At 33.0% G+C, this 14,352-nt stretch overlaps 1 protein-coding gene across 1 annotated transcript; it reads left to right on the forward strand.

Annotated features, from left to right (window-relative positions):
- Positions 1 to 7,807: 7,807 nt before the first annotated feature.
- LOC106762964 (acetylornithine aminotransferase, mitochondrial) lies at positions 7,808 to 12,327 on the forward strand. Its single transcript, XM_014647104.2, has 4 exons — positions 7,808 to 7,915; positions 8,627 to 9,113; positions 10,699 to 11,133; positions 11,532 to 12,327. Exons 2-4 carry the CDS (start codon positions 8,673 to 8,675, stop codon positions 12,057 to 12,059), a joined length of 1,404 nt encoding a protein of 467 aa, XP_014502590.1. The 5' UTR covers positions 7,808 to 7,915; positions 8,627 to 8,672; the 3' UTR covers positions 12,060 to 12,327.
- Positions 12,328 to 14,352: the final 2,025 nt, after the last annotated feature.

Here is a 14,352-nt window from a genome sequence, read left to right on the forward strand (position 1 = left end):
TCTGGCTGCGAAAATTAAAAGGGTTTCAAATATTTTTCATTCCAATTATACCCTTGCCCTTTTTCATTACGTTCTCTCTCACATTTCGTTCTCCCCTACATTTTCGTTCTCTCCTGCGTTTTCGTTTTTGGTTCTCCGTTCTCGTAGTTTGTTCTCGTTGTCCTTGTTCGAAATGGGAAGTTCTGGACAGCAGCTTCGTTGGAACAAGGTAAATGGGTTCTTCGACCATTTTTTTGTCGGTTTGGGTATTGGGTTTTGCATTTCGTGTCTTTTTCCGTTGATGTTGCCGTTTGGGTATTGGGTTTTTCGTTTGTTGATAACGGTCTAAAAACCATTATTTTCATACTTTAATTTGATAGTAAAATTCACCCTTTATGGCTTAGAATAAGCTTCAAATCAAGTAAAACACTTAAGTTGAGTCTCTTGAGAGTCAAAAGTTGGTTTTAGAGATATTATGCTTGTTTTGCATTGTTTTGCAGGGTTTTTAGATGGAACAAAGATAGAAGTAAAGTAAGGTGGACTTAGACCCATGAAAGAAGAAGAAAAACGATGAAAAGAAGGGTCAAACAAGCCGTTGAGCATCAGAATGGTCCGCTGAGCGCTCAGAGCGATTAGAGGCAAACCGCTCAGCGGCAAAACTGACTACTGAGTGGTCAAAGCGGCTAGAGGCAAACCACTGAGCGGTCAAATTAGGCGCCTGGGCGGTTGTATTTTTTTTTTTGCTAGATTCTGTAAATCTTTCTGTTATCTATCTTTTATCTTTTTGGGCTTATATATAGCCCCGGTGCGAATTAGATAGGGATTCTTTTGGCAGAGAGAACGTCCAGAGCAATTCCACACACCTTGGAGGAGATTTCTTGGATGCTTAGGCTGCTTCTTATCAAATCTAGGGTTTGCTTCAGCACGCATTGCATTATTAGTTACTAGGGGAGGCTAGGGATAGCAAGCCGGTAATTAGTAATAGGCTCTTTTGACCAAGGAATTTGGCTAAGGGTAATTAAGAAAGTTTGCATGACAATTAGATAAACAAGTGAATTAAATAAGAAGAGTAGATATATGAGAGTGGATAAGATGAAATTGTAAACCCCAACAACATTGTTCATCCATAGTTCTCAAAACCAATTGAATCAATTGCATTGCATGTTTATTTTTATTCTTTGCATACAACCACCAATATTATTCTTTTCTCAAGTCTTACAAGATTAGGTTACATGAAAGTTAAGGCCTAAGAGTCCTTTGGAAAAACGATACTCGGACTTACCCGTTTATATTACTTGATAACGATCTGGTACACTTGCCAGGGACTTAACATTTGTGTATTGGGTTTCTTATCGGTTCTTCGGCCCCTTTTGGTTTTTTGGTTATTTCCTTTGGTGTTTACCATTGTTTTGTTTTCTATGTGCAGTTGATCGTTCGTCATTCTTTTTCAACAATGTATCTTTGCACGTTGAACGAACGCTTGACACAGGAGCAACGATCACTCATTTCGAAGACTCCATTTGCTTGGTTTTTAGACTTGAGTGGTAAAGTTATAATGAATACTAAAATTTTGCGGGAGCTAACGTTGAAATGGCTGGATTCGAGCAATGCTTTTGTTATTGGAGACAAAATTCTCAATATGAATGAAAAGGATTTTTGTTTAGGATTAGGGTTGAGTTCAGACGGTGATAATATAAACTTAAAGGATACAATTGGTAGAAGTAAATGTGTAAAATACTTAGGTAAGGAAACTAAAGATTTAAATTTCATTTAGAAATTCTTATTGAAAAAGCATAATAAAAAAAAAATACCTTTTGATCAATTCTGTAGCTTGTACATATTGGTAGGGATATGTGAGATTTTATTTCCAAATCGTAGTGGACGAGTGTTTCCTGTAATGTTTGAAATTGTTGATGACTTAAGTGGTCTGAGTTATTACTGTTGGGGTAGTTTAGTGTATCGTTATTTGTTAGAAAGTTTGAGCAAAACTTCAGATACGGTTAAGAAAGGCAAAGCTACAACCAATGTTTATGTTGATGGTTGTGTGTACATGTTGCAGGTAGTTCTTATTTATTGATTTGAGAACTAAATTCTAGAATATTTGTTATTTGATTATGAGTAATTTATAAAATTACATGCTTTATAGGTATGGTTTTGTGAGCATTTCATTCCTCCCGAAGGTTCAATAGAGAAATTTCTAAGGATCTTGCACTAGATGAACAGAAATGTGGGAGATAACATCGTCAAACGTGTTTTCGAGATGGGTGTGGTATGTGTTTGGTTTTTTTATTTATGAATGTTATGATATATTCACAGTAGTTATATAACATGTTATATATTGTTAAATTTCAGGTTCATGTTGGTGATGATTTTGGTGCTGTAATGAAGGATGAGAAGGATGTCAAGGAAAAACAACCAACACTAAAAAGGAATGATGAGCAACGATCAACCAAAAAAAAAGCTTAAAAAAAACGTAGAGAGAGTGTGATGCGTACTCTAGAGGAACAAGAATCTATAATTGAAGAACTTAAAAGGAAGGTCAATGTAGCAGAGGCAGAGTTGGCGGAAGAGAAGGCCAGAAGAACAACCAAAAGGACAACTAAAGATGATGGTGAACAAAGTGCTACACATCCATAAGCATTCACAAACAGTAACAGTGCACTTGTTTCCCCTGGTGGAATGTCGAACAACGAACCGGGTGGAATGTGTCAGACTGAACAAGGTGGAATGTCGTCAAACGCACCAGGTGGAATGTCCAACAACCAATCACATTTGAAGACGTATGTGAGGATTGGATCAAGAAGGCGTTATAAGAGCCAAGCACTTAGGACACCATACATCTAGAACGTAGTAGTTAGAAAGAAAAATGACTAATTATTGTATAAGGTTTTGAATAGGACAAGAACAGGACGTTGTAATTAAACCTATTTCATTCAATATATAGAACATGCATGTTTGGTTCCATCTATTTATGTAATTGATAATTGTAATTTTATTGCGTATGTTATTGAAGTGCTTTATATTTTGATTTCCAAGTGATAATGTTTGTGAGACAAGAATTAAGTAGTGCTTGTGATTTGATGAATTTAGCTGAATTACTGAAGATGATGCTGCAAAATTGTGCATTGTAATCTTTTACGATGGGGCTGTAAACGATTACGCGAGTCTAACTTAGATTATGGACAACCTGTTGAATTGAAGGAGTCAATAGTGAAAACATAGGGGACCACAACTGTAGTTCTGCTATTTTGCTATAAAAATGTGCCTTGTAATTGTTTACCAGGAGGCTGTAAATGATTACACGAGTGTAAACAAGATTTTGGACAACCTGTTGAACTGAAGGAGCCACCAGTGGTAACGTAGGGGACCACAACTGAATAGCAGTGAGTGGTAACGTAGGGGACCACAACTGAATAGCAGTGTCTTTTGACACAAGTCCAGTGCTTTTAATACTAATTTGATGTTCTTGAGTGGGGAGAGGCTTGAACTTAATGTCTAGGTCCCCCATGATGGAGGGGGGGACCACCCATGTTGAGATTCTTGAGTCAAGTGAAGTTGTGCTATGTATGCTATAAAAATGTGCCTTGTAATCGTTTAAGAGGAGGCTGTAAACGATTACGCGAGTCTGAACAAGATTTTGGACAACCTTTTGAACTGAAGGAGCCACTAGTGATAACGTAGGGGACCACAGTGAATAACACTGTGTTTTGACCCAAGTCCAGTCCTTTTAATTGTAATTTGATGTTCTTGAGTGAGGATTGGCTTGAAATTAATGTTTTGGGTCCCCCATGATGGAGGGGTACACCACCCATGTTGAGATTCTTGAGTCAAGTGAAGTTGTGCTATATATGTTGTAAAGATGTGTCTTGGAATCGTTTACAAGGAGGCTGTAAACGATTATGCGAGTCTAAACAAGATTTTGGACAACCTTTTGAACTGAAGGAGCCACCAGTGATAACATAGGGGACCACAGGTGAATAACACTGTGTTTTAACCCAAGTCCAGTCCTTTTAATTGTAATTTGATGTTCTTGAGTGAGGATTGGCTTGAAACTAATGTTTTGGGTCCCCTATGATGGAGGGGGACACCACCCATGTTGAGATTCTTGAGTCAAGTGAAGTTGTGCTATGTATGCTGTAAAAATGTGCCTTGTAATCGTTTACGAGCAGGCTTTAAACGATTACACGAGTCTGAACAAGACTTTGAACAACATTTTGAACTGAAGGAGCCACTAGTGATAACGTAGGGGACCACAACTGAATAACACTGTGTTTTGACCCAAGTCCAGTCCTTTTAATTGCAATTTGATGTTCTTGAGTGAGGATTGGCTTGAAATTAATGTTTTGGGTCCCCCATGATGGAGAGGGGGATCACCCATGTTGAGATTATTGAGTCAAGTGAAGTTCTGCTACCTTTGTAGTAAAAATGTGCATTGTAATCGTTTACCAGGGGGCTGTAAACGATTACGCGAGTCTAAGTTGGATTTTAGACAACCTGTTGAACCGAAGGAGCCACTAGTGATAACGTAGGGGACCACAGCTAAATAATAGTGTTTTTTGACCCAAGAGCACAATTACGATGTTGTTTTTTGTTGCACAGATTGCAGTTCTTAGCCTAAATTGGTAAGGCACTTTTATACATTGCCCATAAACAAACCTTGACATCAATCATCAATAATCTTATTCCAATAATAATTTGTACATTGCACATAAACAATCTTCAAATCAATAATCTTATTTCAATAATCATTTGTACAATATCTTCATATATATAAAAAATGCAGTGTCTTCATATGCATTATTGTATCTTACAATGTGTACATAAAGCAATTGGAAGAAATTCATATTCCTATCAAAACAAACTACACTACATTTCTACAGAGGAGAACTATCCTACAACAATCCATACATCGCTAGCGCATCTAGTAATCTTATGTTCTCGTCGTCCAGGATCCAATCACGTACATATTGTTTTCTAATTGTAAGCAATTCCTCCTGAAATGTTCTCGTCGTTCATATTGCTTTCTAAACCAATGCTCATGAAAACATCCAAAACAGTAAATGGAACCAATTGATGACTGACCCTGAAGCTAACATCATGCCCAACCCACCGACATACCATAACCTTCAATAATTCACAATTAACCTCGAAAGGCTTACGTAGCTCTAAACACCAACGAAATGGTGTCATCCCAATTCGATCTACATGGATATCTCTCAATAAGCCATTCATTTGAAAAATGGTTGATGAATCCAGAGAGATTCGAACCCGCCACTACAAAACATTACAAAAACAATGTTATTACTTACCAAAAAAAATGCTACTATATAAAATACCAAAACTTTAACTTACCTTTGTGTTTTGGGGCGCCATTGCAACTATACTTATTTCATACAAAAAAATCAATAGTGAAGAAGACCGTTAGGGTTCACAAAACACAAAAACAAAAAAAAAAATCCAAAAATAGAGTAGGGTTTGAGATCTTTTACTTACCAAGACAACGGAGAGAGTGCGACAAACGCCAAATCGTGAAATAGAGCTTCCCAATAGAGACTGAATGTGACACAAAATGTGAACTAAACGAAGGATGAGAGGCGTTTAGGAGCAATCGAAACCTTTCGAAGAGATGACACGATTGGAGACTTTCGGAGATAGAAGCGAGGGGATTCGAGACTTGGAGAAAAGACGAGAAACTCAAACAAGGATTAAAAATGTGAAATGAAACCGCCAAAATCAAATTACATATATTGAGATTTCCTAAATTATCCTTAACAGGATTTTTAAAATGGTTTATTTCTTTTCCGTGAAAAGAGCCGACAGACACAAGTCATATGACATTGTAAAAACGTTGGCAAATAAACGTCGTCAAAAAAATGTTTTTGTTTTTTTTTTTTCTCTTTAACCCACTTCAATACCCAAACTATGGGTCCCACTCACATCAATCACAATAAAGCAACAAAAAGGATCCCATAAGCATACAAAAATAAGATCCAAGAGTAATGGCCCTCCACGGTTTTAAACTATGGTCCGTGTACTACCAATAACAATACAAGTTTTTCATTAATAACCATACAAAAAAAATACATAAATAAATACTACAAACGATATCTTATATTATAAAAACAATAAATAATTAAAATTATATACTTATTTATTTATCCAGCAACAATTATAATATAAAACCATAAAAAATTATATTGTTATTATTACTATTTCATTATTATCTTTTTTATTTTTTATATTTTATTATTCTTCGAACTTTACAGTGATACTCATTGAAGAAAAATGTATTAATTAGTACAAGATTTGACTTGATAGAAAACTAAACATAAGTTAATAATTAAGATTTACTCAGTATAAAAATCTTTTTCATTCTTTGTTTGTTTTTTTATTTTATATTCTTTTACGGAAAAAAATCCTTTAATTTTATAAATATCTTTTATCGATTTTGAGATAACATTAAAAATTATTATAAGTTTAATATCAATTAAAAATATTACAAATAGATTAATTATTCGTATTTTATTTTATTTTTTAATTTTATAAAAGAACTTTAATTATGTAATAAGTTGTATAAAAATATTTTAATATTTAATTAAATGTATTTTTTAATATGTATAGAATGAGAAAAAAATTCATATTGGTGCGTTATATTATAAAAACTTATAAAAAAAATAAAATTAAAATTATTAGAAATAGTATTTTAAATATAATAATTTAAGTTAAATACTTTTAAATTAAATGACAAATTATATACTATAAAAGTAATTTTTATAGATTTCATTGAATATGACAGTGAAATAAAATAATATATAAAATTAAAGCGATTGAAAAATGAAATAAAATATATAATTTTATATTTTAGCTTCACAGTAATAGTAATTTTTTAATTTAGAAGAATATTATTTTATTTATTGTTGAAAAGCCAATATACTATTTTAAATTTAGGACTTAAAAAATTGGTGAGATTTGCATAGACCCATTTTTCAGTCTCTCTCATGAGTGGTAAAGTCTGTCTCTTCCTCTTTTGTTTCTTTATTGGGTTCTCAAACCTTAAACATTTTTGCCAATCCCAGATTTTAACTAGATTAATGTTTTTGTGAATGAAAACAGACTAAGCCAAACAAAATGATGCATTGTTGAAAAGAAAAAAAAAATGTAAGTGTTTGGTTTCATGTGTTGTTGAATGTTTTCATTGTTGTTTTCTTTAGCATTTAAGGTTTATTTTGCATGTATTTTCTTAAAGTTGAATACAAATAAAATATTATTTCTTACTTTATTTTATATTTTACTCTCGTTCTTAAAGAAAATAAAATTTATAAAATTATAAAGTTAAGAATATTACATCTCACACATGAAGTATACATATATTATATTATAGTCAATGTAACAACCTAGATCATTTTTAAGAAAAGGAAGATTTGACTGAACCCAAAAGAAATAAAGAGAATATACTGAATCAATCTAATAAATAAAAAGAAGAAAAGATTTGTCAAACCTTATTTTAATAATAAATTGTTATACTTTTTTTTTTCTTGAAATTCTAGTCATATCATTCATTATTGTTGAAAAATGGCCATTTTCTTAAGTTTTAATATTATTACAATCACAGATCCCTAAAAGTATAACTATAATTTGAGAAATTTCAAAACTTAGTGTACTTTGGTTTTATTATTATTATTATTATTAAATTATTATTATTATTATTATTATTATTATTATTAATATTATTATTATTATTATTATTATTATTATTATTATTATTATTATTATTATTATTATTATTATTATTACTGTTAGTAATAACTGGACATTTTGTAATGGTGGATGCTCTTTTTTTTTTGGGTCCGTCTCTTTCTCATCACACACTTAAAATGAGCACGGCTCTTCAGTGTCTCCAAGTTGAAAACTTTCACATTAGAGTTTTATTCTCAAGGTATTGTTCGTATTTTTTGCTTGTCTCGAATCTAGTTTTGATTTAATTTTCTTGTTATTGTATTTTATGTCGGAAAAAAAATTAAAAATTGTTGTTAGTATTTGAAAGTGTATTCAAAAGGTGGGAATTTGTGACTGATGAAAGCATTTTAGATTGAAAATCAGATGATGGGGGTGTTCGAGTGCTTATTCATCCAAAACCAGTGTTTATGATTTGAAATTGTTTGGTTGATAAAATCTTCAATTTTTTGTGGTATCTGGTTTGAAACTGGGTTGGCTTGGCTTATTTCAACACATCTTTTTCAGAGAAGAGGGTTTTGCTTGATTGTGAATTAATTTTGGGTTATTTAATGGTACTTAAAAGGTTAAAATTGAAAATAGATTAGTTAGATGGCAGTGGTTACTTATATGTGCTTCCTAAGTTGATGACTTTGGGAAAGAATCTGCACACAAGAAAAATTTTGGGACTAAATAACCCTAGTATAGGTTTGCTGTGGTGCTTTTCAGTTTTTTGCAGGCAAATCTTGTCTTGCACTGAATTCCATTGTAATCTTGATTTGGCTTTGTGCTTTTATGCGCTTTGGATTTTTCAGTTGCAAATGTATTCGTATTGTTTTGAATATGGGTAGCATGGTGGAGTGTTTGATGACTGAAGTCTGAACTCTATCCCAAGCTGATTTTTTATTTCTAATAATTTTTATTGTTGTTTCAGCAAAAGGGAAGAAGAAGTGGAAGAATCTCTCCCTTAACTGAACAGAATGAATGCAGTTCACATTTCTCCAAACCATTCAATTTCTCAACCATGTTACAAACCCAGGCAATTTTTCAGTTTGGCAAGAGAGAGCATTTTGATTGGAAGAAGTCCTGGTATTCAGATCAGAGGTCGGAGTGTCGTGAGGGCATGTCTTAATGTGGATGTTGCTGCACCAAACACTGGGAAGGCAAAATTGGCGAAAATTAAGGATGTGATCGAGATGGAGGGGAAGCTTTTGGTGGGGACATATGCAAGAACAGCAGTGGTGCTTGAGAAGGGAGAAGGTTGCAAATTGTATGACGTAGAAGGGAAAGAATATTTAGATTTGAGTGCTGGGATTGCTGTCAATGCTTTGGGGCATGGTGATGTAGATTGGTTAAAAGCTGTTGTTGAACAGGCTGCCACCCTTACTCATACCAGCAATATATTCTACACAATACCTCAGGTTTGGGCATATTACTATATGTCTGAGTTATATCAATTTCTTCATATGTATGTGGTAGTATACAAACTGTAGTTAACCTGTATGGTTTACAAATGTATTGTACAACTTCTTATTTTCTTTGTACTGCAACAGGTTTACCTGTAAACTATTTTATTACTTTGTACAACTGTCAGTTCTTATAACAGTTAGTAGTAAACTACATCTATAAATACATAGTGTACTCATGGTTCTAAGTGTGATACAATAATAAAAAGATTCAATTCATGTTCAATTCTCTCCCTTTTCAGTTTCTCTAAGATGGTACTTAGAGCTTTTTCTTCAACCATCTAGTTTCTTCAAGTCTTCTGTGATTTCTTCATTGTTCAAAGTACAATTGCTTCTGCTTCTTCTTCTTGTGATTTCAATTGGTTATTTGTATGAGACTGATTCACATCATCAATTTATGTTTTTGATTGCTGTGAAGAAACATCCTCTCAAAAGTGTTATTAGTACTGAAATAGAAATAGTCACTAGGAATACATACAAATCAACAGAAAACAAGGGATCTCAGAGATAAGAGCCCATAGAAGAGAGAGAGCAGTATCACCCTGTCTTCCCCTTTTCCCCACTCTCATTTCCTGAAAAATACTATCTTCAGTCATTCAATCCTGCAGGAATAGTCACCGACAGCTTATTGCACCTAACAAACTTTGGTGCCTCATGCTCTTCATCATTGTGGACTGACAGCTGTCCCTTGGTTCCACTACGTGACTCTCCTACCTTAGCTTGTGAGAAAGTTAATTTCCAGGATTGATTACTGTTTTATACTGTACCTCTAGCTAATTGAAGGGAAACCCAGTTGTTGTTATCAGACATTAAGCCCTAGAGTATAGTGCCTACTTGATTGGTAATTCTATAAATTAGAATTGTCTAGAACTCTAGCAGGGAAAGGAAACTAAACCAATATTTAAAAATGATAAACAAATCCCCAATGAAACATACATAATGTTGTCAATCCTTCTATTTAGAAGGAAGGATAATTTAGATATAATGATAAGCCTTCTATTTATATTTTTTAGTTTACAATGTGAAGGACTTTGAGTAATCCTCAGTTATTAGTCTTCATAGGTGTTAAAACATTACTTTACATCTCTCCAATTTTATACTCTACTGTTCATAGAATCCAGAGTGTCGTAGTTTCCCATCATCAAATTTCTTCCATCCCATATATGTTTGCATAAATGCCAGTTAATCTGGCATTATGAGTCCTTGATCTTATATTTGTTAGACAAATGGAAAAAGATTTGTCAGTGGTCATTTGGTTTGGGGATTTCATTCTTTATTGTGCTTTGCAGATTTTAGAGTAAGAGATGGTCATTGATCATTTGATTTTATTATGTTATTCTGTTATTGCATCTACATTATGAAAAGGAAAGAAAACAACTTATGCTTTATGTAATAAGTATATGGTTCTAATGTTATCGGGCATGTCTTTATTATAACTTTATTTTTTATCTACCTAATTGTAATTGTTTGCTAGAGTTTGCTTTAGCAGGTTGTGTCTGGTTTTGCATTGCATTCTATAATTATATTTGAATTGTTGCAGGTAGAACTTGCAAAGCGTCTTGTGGATTCCTCTTTTGCTGATCGTGTGTTCTTTTCAAATTCTGGAACAGAATCAAATGAAGCAGCTATAAAATTTGCAAGAAAACATCAGAGACAAACAACTACTAATGGGAAGGAGCCAGCAACAGAGTTCATTGCTTTTAGTAACTGCTTTCATGGGAGAACCATGGGTGCTCTTGCTTTGACAAGTAAAGTACAATATAGAACTCCTTTTGAACCCATAATGCCTGGAGTGACCTTTTTAGAATATGGAAATGCTCAGGCTGCAACAGAATTAATTAAGCAGGGCAAGATTGCTGCAGTTTTTGTGGAACCCATCCAAGGAGAAGGTGGAATTTACAGTGCCACAAAAGAATTTTTACAGTCCTTGCGCAATGCTTGTGATGAATCAGGGACACTTCTTGTTTTTGATGAGGTATCATGCATCTAATATTGATATATTACTGTTAATGGTAATGCCTAGTGTTCCTGAAAAATTTTAAACTTAAATTTGCCTATGTAACAAGCCATACTCCATTGATTTTCACTTAAGTTTTTCTTCTTCTTTTTTCAGTTTATTTAACTTGCTTTGGAAAAGATTGTCTAATATGTTGATGACAATGTGACCCAAAAAATGGTCTGTTGGTCTACCTTTGCCATGTTATTGATTGAATGATGAGAAGAATGACATTGTCACATGAATTATGTTGTTCATAGAGTGACAGAATATAGGTGTCATATGTTGAGCTATAATTATACCTAATCTAAGTATTGCTTTTGGTTTTATGTACTATTCTATTAACTATAAACTATATGGTTCTTGTGATTTTGTAGGTTCAATGTGGTTTAGGTAGAACAGGGTTTTTATGGGCCCATGAGGCATATGGTATCTTCCCTGATATGATGACCCTCGCAAAGCCTCTTGCTGGAGGCTTGCCTATTGGAGTAGTTTTGGTGACAGAGAGAGTTGCTTCTTCTATAAATTACGGTGATCATGGAAGCACTTTTGCAGGAAACCCTCTTGTTTGCAGTGCTGCTCTTGCTGTTTTTGATAAAATATCAAAACCTGATTTCCTGTCATCTGTATCTAAGAAAGGTATCTACTTCAAAGAACTACTCAACCAAAAGTTGGGAGGAAACCGACATGTGAAAGAAATTCGCGGTGTTGGGCTGATTATAGGAATAGATTTAGATGTACCTGCCACGCCCTTTGTTGATGCTTGTCGAAATTCTGGTCTGTTAGTGTTAACTGCTGGAAAAGGAAATGTAGTGAGGATTGTCCCGCCATTGATCATAACAGAGAAGGAGATCGAGCAAGCTGTGGACATTTTGTTCCAAACTTTACAAGTTCTTGATAAGTAGGAGGGAGGAGAAAGAGGATTGACATTGCAAGCAAAAGTTAGCTTATTTGGTTGGGTATTGTTGAGTATTTGAAGTTTCAGATGCCAACCTTATTAATTCTCTTTCATTGAAGAAGTTTCCATTGTAAGAATATTTCAACAATGTTAGTATATTTCTTAGTAATGCATGCCAAATGAGATGGTTTACTTTTATTTGTTGCCTTTTGTTCGTATGAACTGCAATAATGATTGTAATATCCTAATGTAACTATATATTTCCTTTGGTAGAAGATGTTAGTCGTTTATGATTTGTTCGGATGATATAACAAAAGATAATATGCCAAATACAGGGTTAAAATAAAATGACTATTTTTATGCCAAGATTAAAGTAGATAATATATTAAACAAATGACTCAAATTTAATACAATTATAACTTTAGTAAATAGCAAAATTCAATTCTAAACATTTTTCATGTAATGATTAAAATGTAAAACTATTTTTATCTTTGGATTAGAAAAAAGAATGACTAAGATATATTTTTGTCTTTATTTTCGTAAGTTTTGTTTAAAGTGATTATTGACTTTTTTTCAGAGTTTAAAATGGTTTTAATTTTTGTAATTTTTATTCAATTTGGTCATTTTTTATAATGATGTCTAAATCATTAACGACAAAGTGTCTACATTAGTCATTTCTATATGAGGTGTAAGTTTTTCGTATACATGACAACTTAAATGACAGTGACGTATAATGATAGTAATTGAAAGAGGTTTCTGTGGAAGACATTTTAGTTTGCTTTCAAAGGAGAGGTGTTGAAGCTAGATCAGTTTGTTGTTCAATTTGGGTTGCTTGTTCGTTCAAATTGGACGTGAAGGAACTTAGGTTAGGTTTGTGTTCTTAACCTAAGGTTGCATTTGTGTATTAGGGTGTTAGCGTTTTTTGTCGCCTTGAGTTGGGTTTTTGTCGTGTTGATTTGGAGAAATGTGTAAAATGTAATCTTGGTGTAAATGGGTATGACTTTGGTGTTTAAATGTTGTAATTGTTTTTTTTTCTGATCCCTTTTCAGTTTTCAGTGTTGGGATTCGTTTCCCAAGATTTACTTTGAGCCTTTTTAGTGGTCCTTTATCGGTTTCCATTTGCAGGGCTGAATTTGATATGTGTGACGAGATATTGAAATTATGGTCCACCATGGTGGAATCTTGGTAAAGGAGATTCCCTTTAAATATATATTGGTGGAGAAGTACTGATATAGCACGTTATTGAACTTTGAAATTTTCTTTTAAAAGCTTAGACATTCGACTTGATGAATTAATCTGATTGATAAATTAATCTGATTGATAAATCAATTAATCTGTGTGTATGTATGCAATTTGATAATTTCATTGTTACATTTTTATCATTGCATATTCATACTTTAACTGTGATAATTATTGTATTGCATTGATTACTAAATTGCTTGATCTAGCAAAGGCTAAAGGATTATGCAGGATTACAATTTGCTGAGTGAACTAAAATTGAAAATCAACATTTCTTTGCAGCAAAAATCAATTAAGATGAAGTTCTAACCGATTGGTTTTCGTCACATGGGTTTGAAGTGTCTATACCTATGATTTCTAACTTTATGATTAATAATATGTTATTTATTACATGTTTACTCAACTTATATCTCTTATATGCTTAATCCGCTGTGAATCTGAATATGAGATGATAAGTGATTAAACTGTTTTAATTTATTCAACTTGTATCAAAATGCTCTGATATTAAGTGATTGAAATTACTCTAATACATTGATTGAACATATTTGGTTGTATATAACTCTGATATATTTGCATTATGCATCTGTGCTTTGATGTTTAATTATGCATAATGACAAGGGGAGTTTTGTAGTTTGCTAAATGGTTCACATGTTACTAAAAAAGGGAGAAATTGATAGAATATGTGAAGATTATTGACAAGGGGAGCATCAAATTTATTCTGTTATACTCATTGATGCATCTCTACTTGTATTATCTTTACTTCAATTACAGTGTACTAAATATCACTAGTGGAAAAATTGTTTTTTATGACGAGTAAAAATGATCTATTATGACGAATAATTTGGCATCATAGTTCTAGGCATCATAATAGGTCCTGCGCATTTTATGACAGACACAAAAGTCCATCATAATAGGTCTAGTGTATTATGACATACTTTCTGTCACCTATCATAATAGGTCCAGTGTATTATGAGTCATAATATAACGAATTTACCTATCATAATATGTAACATTTTATGACTATGATTCTTTCACCTATCATAATATGTAGAGCATATCAT

Source organism: Vigna radiata, chromosome 6 (genome assembly GCF_000741045.1).
Source record: "Vigna radiata var. radiata cultivar VC1973A chromosome 6, Vradiata_ver6, whole genome shotgun sequence".
In the NCBI taxonomy this organism is placed as follows: domain Eukaryota; kingdom Viridiplantae; phylum Streptophyta; class Magnoliopsida; order Fabales; family Fabaceae; genus Vigna; species Vigna radiata.

Coding starts and splice junctions, on each gene's coding strand:
- LOC106762964 (XM_014647104.2), top strand. CDS start 8,673: ATGAATGCAGTTCACATTTCTCCAAACCATTCAATTTCTCAACCATGT. Junction 9,114..10,698: donor TATTCTACACAATACCTCAG/GTTTGGGCATAT, acceptor GAATTGTTGCAG/GTAGAACTTGCAAAGCGTCT. Junction 11,134..11,531: donor CACTTCTTGTTTTTGATGAG/GTATCATGCATC, acceptor GTGATTTTGTAG/GTTCAATGTGGTTTAGGTAG.